The sequence below is a fragment of the Mus caroli genome, chromosome 9 (genome assembly GCF_900094665.2).
Source record: "Mus caroli chromosome 9, CAROLI_EIJ_v1.1, whole genome shotgun sequence".
Taxonomy (NCBI): domain Eukaryota; kingdom Metazoa; phylum Chordata; class Mammalia; order Rodentia; family Muridae; genus Mus; species Mus caroli.
This window is the reverse complement of record NC_034578.1, coordinates 42,813,181-42,822,959: the sequence shown is the minus strand read 5'-3', so window position 1 is coordinate 42,822,959 and position 9,779 is coordinate 42,813,181. Positions and strand designations below refer to the sequence as shown.

Below are 9,779 nucleotides of genomic sequence, written 5' to 3'. Positions count from 1 at the left end.
AGGCAGATTTCTGAGTTCGAGGCCAGCCTGGTCTATAAAGTGAGTTCCGGGACAGCCAGGGCTATACAGAGAAACCCTGTCTTGAAAAACCAAAAAAAAAAAAAAAAAAGAAAAGAAAAGCTATTGTTAGCTGTGGAGGGCCAGAGTGAGGCATGAGCCAGAACAGGATGCTCTCCTGATAGGGACCAGGGGGTGCCATGGAGTGGGTTGGAGGCAGGTGTGGAGCTGGTCTCTGCAGAGCAGACTCAGTAGGCTGCTGGCTCTCTCCCCTGCCAGAAAACCCCCGCAGAGTCCAGGGAGCACAACCGCGACTGCATCCTCCTCGACTTCTTTGATGACCACGATATTTGGCACTTCCTGTCCTCCATTGCCATGTTTGGGTCCTTCCTGGTATGTGGGATGTGCCTGGCCTGAGGGCAGAGGGGCTGGTAGAGCAGACAGCCTCTCCTTCCCAGTATCTGACCCTCCACCCACCCTTAGGTTTTGCTGACGTTGGATGACGACCTGGACACTGTACAGCGGGACAAGATCTATGTCTTCTAGCAGCATCTGTGGTCCAGGCTTCACCTCACGGGCCTAGCGCCCTGCCTCTGCATCACCTGCCAGTTGCCACAAGAACACCACGGGTGTGAGTCCCAGCTCTGCTGCCCAGCATTGGATGTCGTGGCAAGACAGCGAGATTCCAGCCCAGGCCTGACTCAGGACAGTTCCTGGTGGCACTGAGCCTTGCAGTTGCCTCTGCGGAGGAGGAGGCCTGCTCCGCATTCCCCAGACACTGGCCAAATTGCTGCTTTCTTCTCAGTGTTGGGTCCTCCCCAGGATCCTCGTCTGTCCATCTGTCTTGTTTATCCACTAGCTCTCCATGTGTCCCTTTGGAGAGGAAGGTGGGAAGGCAATGTCCTGTCCCATTTCATGCCTTGCATTCTGCCCATCCCTTCCCTCCTCTCAGCTTAGGACACACAGCCCTTTCTTCTTCCCATGCTCTGCTCCAGGACCACAGTCTGGTGCCTGATTCTCTGTCCATCACCAGGACCTAAGCTCTCCCTGGGTCTGTAGCTGGCTGCTATCACTGCCCACTCTGACCTGCCAGGACGGATGCAGGGAGGAGACTTTGGGGGCTGGCCAGCTGGTGCCAGGCTTTCGGTGCTAAGGCCTGCAAGGGGCCTAGGTACGACCCTCCTCCCTGACCTGTGCTTGGAGCTGGCTCTTCAGCAGTGAGAGCCAGCCCAAGTTGAGTCTTCTGATCGGGGACTGAATTCAGAGGCTGCCTCATCCCACCAGCCACTAGAATGATGCCAGCACCAGGGTTGGTGGGAAGTGGCAACTCACTGTCCCCTTCCACACCCTCAGTCCTGCCAAGCCCCAAATGGGGGCCTCTCAGTGCCATTGACACTGCCCAAGAATGTCTAGAGGCCACGGAACGGTGCCAAGCACACAGTCCCTTTTGCCTCTTTCACGGGAGCAGGAGTCCCAGTGCCTGTCGTGGAAAGGGAGGGACATGCCAGGTCCCTGTGTGTCCTTGGCCCTGTCTCACCAAAGGACTCAGGGCTGGTTTCTGAGTTTCCGTCCAGTATTTAGCCAAGTTCTGTGTTAGTAACGTAGGCCTAAGAGCCTTGGCGTTTACAGAGTCACCCAGCTCTGGCCCCTGGCCATTCTGGTCCTTGGCGTTTACAGAGTCACCCAGCTCCAGGCCCCTGGCCTCTCTGGTCCTTGGTTGTCCTTCACTCCACCAGGTCCATTCCAGATGCCAAGAGTGGGCCCCAGGAATGTGTTTCCTTCTCTCCACCATGTTTTTCTAGCTCTTGGGCTGGGAGAAGAGGCAGGTCTGGGTCTTTGTTTCTGAGCTTTGTTCTATGTTCCTCCATGCTACGGTTGCAATTGTTTTCTATGAACGAGTACATTCAATAAAGACAACCAGACCTGGGATTTGCGGTCTTACTGATGGGAGGTGCAGGAGCCTCCATGTCCCGTTTATTTTGGCCTTCCCGTCTCGTTTCTGTGCATGGCTACATTGGGAATGACCTTCCCTGATCCCACCAAGCCACCCATTAATTCTGTAAACATATGACCCTTGCTCCAAGCATTGCTGACAGGAGCAGGATACTAAAAGTGTGGTTTTAAAGGCTGTTCAGGAATGGATGGCAAGCAGGACCTAAGAGGAGGTTTGTTTGGTTTTTGTTTTTTTGGTTTTTTTTGTTTTTTTTTGGTTTTGGTTTTTGGTTTTTCGAAACAGGGTTTCTCTGTGTAGCCCTGGCCGTCCTGGAACCCACTCTGTAGACCAGGCTGACCTTGATCTCAGAAATCTGCCTGCCTCTGCCTCCTGAGTGTTGGGTGGGATTAAAGGCGTGTGCCCAGTGAGGAGGGAGTTTTTATTTAGATTATAAAAAAGATGGGATTTGGGGAATCCTGTCTAGTGAATTCAGGACATAATCAGTGGCTGGAAAGCGAGTGTCCTCTCTAGGGGAGCTCCAGCTTATTATGACCCTTCCTTCAGATGCCACAAGGAGGTGCTGGAGTTCTATGCACCAATAGTTTAAACCAGCCAGGCTGACTGTAGTGGGTGGAGCGTCTGAGGCTGCACCTCTCTGGCCTGCAGCCAGTCCTGGGTGAGACTGACTCTGCCTGAGGGTTCTCTCCTTTCCTCTACTCCTTTCTCCCTCTCCCTCTCTCTCCATTTCCTGAGGTTCCCAGAATTGGTGACGGGACTCAGAGACACCACTAAAGCCTTACCTTTTAAGTCGTTGCATTCAGTGAGTGTGTGAGACATAGCACAGATAGGTCAGAGGAGAGCTGGTTCTGTCTCTACTGTGTTTGGTCTGGGTACTGAACTCAGACCATCAGGTGTGACAGCAGTTGTCTTTAACCCTAACCCTGAGCCTTTTTCACCTGTCCCTTCCCAAGACCACTGAAGCTAGGCAAGCAAGATAAGTGGGGACCCTTTCTGAGGTGGTAGGATCTTTCACGATGACTGTTTTGAAGGGAGGGAGGGTGACACTGTCCTAGTCCTCTTACCCTAGTGTCTCCAGGCTTGCCAGGCCTTAAACATCCTCCCATTGTCACTGCTCTAGAAGGGGTCAGGGTTGACTTGCTGCTGAGCAAGGCACCCGCTTGTGAAGCACCCGCTAGAAGCATTCCATACCAATGGGCAGGATGACCCACGTTCTGCCACGCACTTGGTAGCCTTGGAAAGGCCACTTTGAACCTCAATTTTCTCAACTGTTAAATGGGGTGGTAACTGCTATCTCATAACAAAGCAGAGCGTGAAAGGGAGGCCTTTGCATAGTGCCTGGTATGCAGCCAGGCTGCAGTCCAGACTAGTTCCCACCAACTCGATTTTAAAGCCTTGCAAGAAGGTGGCTTGTTTGTCCCCTGCAGGTTCCTTTGTCGGGCCGAACTCTAGAATGCCTCCCCCTTTCTTTCTCATTAAAGAGCAGACCCGAGTCCGGGAAGCAAGGAAGGGTTTCAGGGTCCTGCCCATAAAAGGTTTTTCCCCCGCCGCCTTCAGCACCGCCCCGCCCCGACCCCCGCAGCATCTCCAAAGCATGCAGAGAATGTCTCCGGCTGCCCCCGACAGACTGCTCCAACTTGGTGTCTTTCCCCAAATATGGAGCCTGTGTGGAGTGAGTGGGGCGGCCGGGGGTGGGGAGCCAAACAGACTTCCATGGGCAGGGAGGGGCGCCAGCGGGCCGGCAGAGGGGTGACATCACTGCCTAGGCGGCCTTTAAACCCCTCACCCAGCCGGCGCCCCAGCCCGTCTGCCCCAGCCCAGACGCGGAAGCTACTCTCCTTCCAGTCCACAAACGACCAAGCCTTGTAAGTGCAAGCCATGGGAGCAGAAGGGCTGTGTGCAGGGCTGTGGGCTCAGTTAGATGGGTGGAGTTGGGTCCCTAGAGACCATTCTCTGTGTTAGACTAGACAAAAAGTCCGGGTTAAAATGCCTAGGATGATTTGACTGGGGCAAAAGAATAAATGGGGAAGTTACTGGGGTGAGAGGGAGAGTCGCATTTCAGTCACTGTCCCACCCATAGGTGTATGGGCTATGTGTTAGGCCCAAAGAGGTGCCAAATGAGGCCAAGGGAACAACTCCATCTTTGGATCTCCAAGAAGGTGAGGGCCTAAGTTCTGGAAAGCAGTGACCCACTGATGGTCCCCAGGGCTTATGCAACTCAGGGGAGCCAGGAAGTAGCCCCCTCAGACAGTGGAGGACTAAAGATCTTGTTTGTAGCGCTAGGGATCAAACCCCAGGGCACTATATGTGGCAGGCATGTGCTCCATCTACCACAGAAGTTTAATGCTTCAGACTAGCCTGGGATAGGGCCTACTTTTTCTTTCCTTTCCTTTCCTTTTTCTCTTTTCTTTTCTTTTCCTTTCCTTTTCTCTCTTTCTCTCTCTCTCTTTTCTTTCTAATTTTCTTTCTTTTTTTTTTCTTTCCTTTTTTTTTTCTAGACAGGGTTTCTCTGTGTAGCCCTGGCTGTCCTGGAACTCACTCTGTAGACCAGGCTGGCCTCGAACTTAGAAATCCACCTGCCTCTGCCTCCCAAGTGCTGGGATTAAAGGCGTGTGCCACCACTGCTCGGCTAAGGTTTGCTTTTTCATGGCAGCTCGGTCCAGTTTGAAAGTAGGAGGTCAGTCCACTGTAGGCAGATAGGTGACAGGTGAAGGAGCTTTGGAACTGGGACTGGGCAGCCCTGGGACCCCTGTTCCTCCCAAAAGGTCTTGGTGGTTCCCCTTGGGGCTCTCTAAAGGATGTCAGTGGAATGTTGCCACATCTATATAATAGGACTGGTCTTCTGGGTCCCTGGAATTTAGGTGAGATCTCTCAGGGATGCAGAAATGCTCACCTTTACTGTCATTTTATGGGCTGAGGTACCATAGGCAGATATACTCTGGTTCTGCTTGTTGTCCAGGGTGCCTGCTACATGGAGGCCCCTTTCCACAGCCTACCCTCTCTACTTGCTGACAGGAGGGCTGGATGGCCACAGGCATCCAAGCTGCGCATCATGCAGGTGTTTTGCATTGGAGCTTTTGTCTAGAAATACCCTGGTGGGCTGCCAAACCACCACCTTCATATCCCTCTCCCCTCTCCGCTGCCTCTAAGATGACAGCTTGATTTTTCTCATAGTGATTTTTTTGTTTTGTTTTGTTTTTTTAAGTTAGCATACAAAGTAATTCATTTCATCATGGCATTTGGACATACATATATATTTTATTTGCTCTCCTGGCATCTTCTCAAAGAGACTTCTCTAGACTTTCTTGTATTTTTGGTTGTGAGCCTAGCCTCTCTCCAGCCCTTCTTTGGACTTTCTACTTCCTACCAGTCTGGGAAGAAGGGCAATTGGAATCCTGAGAGCATGACCTGACCCAGACCTAGCAGATGTCAAGGCTGCAGTGTATGCTCTTGTTGCTACGGTTTGTTCTTAGTCCTGCAGTTCAGAACTTCCTGGAGACTGAGAAGTGCATGTAAGGACACTCTCCTCCCATCTTTTCCTCTAGTGGCTAGTGATGTTTGGGTTTTTTTGTTTGTTTGTTTTGAGACAGGGTTTCTCTGTGTAGCCCTGGCTGTCCTGGAACTCACTCTGTAAACCAGGCTGGCCTCGAAGATCCGCCTACCTCTGCCTCCCAAGTGCTGGGATTAAAGGCATGGGCCACCACTGCCCAGTCAGGAGTAGAAGGAAACTGTAAGGTGCTTGAGACAGGCTGAGTGGAGGCTAGGAGGAAGGGGCTCCGCTGTCAACTGGCTCCATGACTCTGTGACTTTTGTGGTTCCTTGTGGCAGCAGTTCCTGGTGGTGGTGGTTGGGGGGCGGGGCAGGCCACACAGTGGGGTGTGGGAGAGAATAGCTGTTGACAACTTCCCAACAGAAACCAGGCTTTTGAGTCCTCCAGGGTAGCTTGAGAGGGTACTCAGAAAGCCGGGTCTACTGTCCCCTTTCCTTCACCTCAGGGAAGTAAGATGCCTGTAGGCCTGTCATTTCAATGAGGTCTTCTGTTTTTTCTGTTTCTTTTTCTCTCAGTGTTGGTGTTGGGCTTGGGGAATGCTTTGGAGAAGGTGGTGGGAACTGGAGAAGGGAAGATCAGTTTACTGTGTAAACTCACTGGTTAAAGTATCACCTCCCCTCCACCCTGCAAAGCACACACATACACCCCATCTCAAAGAGCTCTATTAAGCTCCAGTGCACTGTAGTTCACAGACTGCATCTTCCAGGTTTGGCCCCACTTCACAAGCAAAGAACTCATAACTGAAGGGGGTTGACAGCACAGGGGAAGGGAAAGCAAGATGTTTAGAGTCTGACAGCTGGCCCGGGACCAGAGCCATGTGGTAATGTTTGCTCCACTCCCTACTACCTCCACAGCTGTGACGTGGAGAAGGTCCCAGCTTTCATGGGAAGGAGGTGGGGGAGCCTGTCATTTGCTCCATGCTCACACAATTTTTCTCTCAACCAGTGACCTCTCAGAAACAGGGGTTGGTTTGCAAAATTCTTCAGACACCTCAACAGATGGCATCCCACTCTGGGTATCCCTGCTGACTAGGTCTGGCTCCAGCCCTGACTGTTATCTACCCAGGGACCTACCTGCCTGCTTTACTCCTATAGCCTTCCTTCGTGTCTGGGTCCCCAGAGAGCTGCCGGGCATAGGCCTTTGAGGCAACAGCTGGCATGCAGGCCAGGCTTCCCATGCTCTGGCTAGCAGATTCTCGGCTCTGGAGGACTTTGACTGCATGGTTTCTCTCACTGCTGCAACAGTCAGAGCTGGCCCACACGGGCACAACAGCGCACTGCCATCTGGGTCTCCCTGAGAATGTCGCTGCTTTCTGAGAACCCTTGGACTCTGGTGGCTTTATCAGGTCTTTTGTCAGCTGAACTTTGGGGGATGAACTTTGCTCTTCTGGCTTCTGGGTCAGAGGGTAAAATTTGGTGGCAACTGGTAGCTAGAGAAAGATATCTACTGGCTGAATTTGGAGGACATGGCTTCTGGAAAACCTCTCTAGTGCTTTTCTGGCTAGTCTTGGCAAAAAAAAAAAAAAAAAAAAAAAAAAATGCTCTGGTAGCCAGCCTGGGTGATGCAGGGCTTCCTGTTCAAGGCATTCCTGTACAAATTAGTGAGACATTGCCTCAAAACTATGAAACAAGCCAGACTCTGTTGAAGCACGCCTTTAATCCCAGCACTCAAGAGGCAGAAGCAGGCAAGATCTCTGTGAGTTGGAGGCCAGTCTGGTCTACAGGAGAGTTCTACAACAGTAGAGGCCAGACAGTGCAACCCTTTCTGGGGGGTGGGGAGTGGGGGAGGAAAACCCAACAAAAACACAAACTATAAAACAAAGAGCAGGCTGAGGACAAAGCTTAGCAATGCATACTTCCCTCTCTATGTGAAGCCCTGGGTTCCACCAGTACTGCAGAAAGCAAGCAAGCAATGAGGGACAGAGGGCTGGCTCTAGGCCAGGGGTTGTCAAAATAGTCCACAGGCCAAAGGCAGCCTGATATCTGTTTTTATAAACAAAATTTTATTGGCACACATTGGTTATGTATCAGCTAGGCTATTTTCATACAATAGAGACCATATGGTCTGTAAATATTTATGTCTAAAATATTTATTCTGCTCTTTTACATAAAAAGTTGACAGACTCTTGCTCTAGACTGACAAATATCTAAGATCTTGTTTTTTGAAGTTCAAGTTCAGAGGGGTCTCTGCAGCAAGTGGGTAAAGCTGGTCTAGGTCATGCTATGGTGTCTAGGGTAGATGGGAACCCCTCAGAGTGGAAGGCCTGCTTAGCACAAATGAAGTAAAGCAACTTGCTGGCTCTTTGTTCTTTTCTCCACTCTCTATGCTTTAGCTTTGCCTCAACATGGCCAACAAGGGTCCATCCTATGGCATGAGCCGAGAAGTGCAGTCCAAAATTGAGAAGAAGTATGACGAGGAGCTGGAGGAGCGACTAGTGGAGTGGATTGTAGTGCAGTGTGGCCCTGATGTAGGCCGCCCAGATCGTGGGCGCCTGGGCTTCCAGGTGTGGCTGAAGAATGGTGTGGTGAGTGACCCCTGTGAAGGGAATCTAGGGATGTGTATGCCACCCTACAAACTGTGAGACAGACCCCCTGAGCTGAGTGTTCAGTTGTGTTCTGTACCTGGCAGATTCTGAGCAAATTGGTGAACAGCCTGTATCCTGAGGGATCGAAGCCAGTGAAGGTGCCTGAGAACCCACCCTCCATGGTCTTTAAGCAGATGGAACAGGTGGCTCAATTCTTGAAGGCAGCTGAGGATTATGGAGTCATCAAGACTGACATGTTCCAGACTGTTGACCTCTTTGAAGGTATAAGGAAAAAAGGGCTGGAGCCAGTGGGCGAGTGGAGAGCAAGGAGAGGGAATTTCAAAAGCTACAACCAGCTCTGTTGATGTGTGTATAGCAGCAATGGGATATGCCAAGAGAGCACATTACAGGCAGACCAGCTTGGTGGTACAGCATTTCCCTTCTGGGTACAGGGCCTGTTTTGGATCCTAGAATATAAAATATATACCACACCATACTCACTAGGGTTTAGAATAGGGTCTCTTGAACCCTCTTGATTTGGTGCCACTCGCTCTTGGTTGGACCATTTTTGAGGCTGGGCAGATACTGCCTATATGGTCCTGAAATTGGCTCCCTGGCCACTCTCCTTATAGGTAAGGATATGGCAGCAGTGCAGAGGACTCTAATGGCTTTGGGCAGTTTGGCTGTGACCAAAAACGATGGAAACTACCGTGGAGATCCCAACTGGTTTATGAAGTATGTGTTCACTGGGTCTCTTTGTGGGGTTGGGGTGGCTTGGGCTGGTCAGTTGTGGTAAAGATCAGGTGTAGCAGAGCCAGGAACATCCCAGGTAAGGGTGTTGGACTAGGGGAAATGAGGTCCTACTTCTGCATTCCTACCTTTGCCAGCGTGTGCTCCATCAGGCTCCCTAACTCCTGGAGCCAAACTCAGGGGAAAAAAGAGAAGACAAACAGGAAGGGAAGGGAGTCGAACACGGAAGCAGCAGGGATCATGAAACAGTTGGAGAACACTAAGTTCTAGCAAGCCTTACCCTGGTTCCTTTTCTTCTAGGAAAGCCCAGGAGCATAAGAGGGACTTCACAGACAGTCAACTGCAGGAGGGGAAGCACGTTATTGGCCTTCAAATGGGCAGCAACCGAGGAGCCTCGCAGGCTGGCATGACAGGCTATGGGCGACCCCGGCAGATCATCAGTTAGAAAGGGAAGGCTGGCCCTGAGCTGCAGCATCCTGCTTAGCCTGCCTCACAAATGCCTATGTAGGTTCTTAGCCCTGACAGCTCTGAGGTGTCACTGGGCAAAGATGACTGCACATGGGCAGCTCCCACCTATCCTTAGCCTCAGCCCAGCATCTTATCCCAGAGCCACCACTGCCCTGGCCCCTGTTCCCAGCTGTACCCCCACCTCCACTGTTCCTCTCATCCTGGAGTAAGCAGGGAGAAGTGGGCTGGGGTAGCCTGGCTGTAGGCCAGCCCACTGTCCTTAATATCGAATGTCCTTTGAAGGACACCCAGCCCAGCCTCTACATCCTTTCCTGGAATATTTTTTTGGGTTGAAATTCAAAGAGGAAAAAAGAAAAAATATAAATATAAATATAAATATATATATATATACATGTATCTTCATCTTTTCTCCGGCCTGGCTGGCAGCTTGGTTTGTCACTCCTGTTAGCATTCCAGGAACCCTGAGGGTGGAAGCATGTTGGGCTCATCCGTTCCTGGCCCATGGCTTCTGGATGACTCCTATGGCCCCACAGGCTCAG

The 9,779-nt window shown here is 51.3% G+C and overlaps 2 protein-coding genes across 10 annotated transcripts in view; both read left to right on the top strand.

Annotated features, from left to right (window-relative positions):
* The window catches only part of Sidt2 (SID1 transmembrane family member 2), a 17,152-nt gene extending 15,226 nt beyond the window's left edge, over window positions 1-1,926 (top strand). For all 6 annotated transcript variants that reach the window (XM_021171293.2, XM_021171292.2, XM_021171291.1 and 3 more), the window contains 2 exons: window positions 277-390; window positions 481-1,926. In XM_021171293.2, coding sequence (XP_021026952.1) covers window positions 277-390; window positions 481-543 — 177 coding nt within the window. In that variant the 3' untranslated portion in view covers window positions 544-1,926. The remainder of the gene's footprint in view (window positions 1-276; window positions 391-480) is intronic.
* Window positions 1,927-3,587: 1,661 nt separating this feature from the next.
* Window positions 3,588-9,630, top strand: Tagln (transgelin). Of its 4 annotated transcripts, none has more exons than XM_021171839.1 (5): window positions 3,588-3,813; window positions 7,831-8,022; window positions 8,127-8,304; window positions 8,655-8,757; window positions 9,073-9,630. In XM_021171839.1, exons 2-5 carry the CDS (start codon window positions 7,843-7,845, stop codon window positions 9,215-9,217), a joined length of 606 nt encoding a protein of 201 aa, XP_021027498.1. In that variant the 5' UTR covers window positions 3,588-3,813; window positions 7,831-7,842; the 3' UTR covers window positions 9,218-9,630. The 4 variants fall into 4 exon arrangements, with proteins under 4 accessions (XP_021027498.1, XP_021027500.1, XP_021027501.1 ...); XM_021171841.2 differs by lacking the exon at window positions 3,588-3,813 and adding an exon at window positions 5,384-5,460 and having other exon boundaries at window positions 9,073-9,628; XM_021171842.2 differs by lacking the exon at window positions 3,588-3,813 and adding an exon at window positions 6,186-6,204 and having other exon boundaries at window positions 9,073-9,628.
* The last annotated feature ends 149 nt before the right edge of the window (window positions 9,631-9,779 follow it).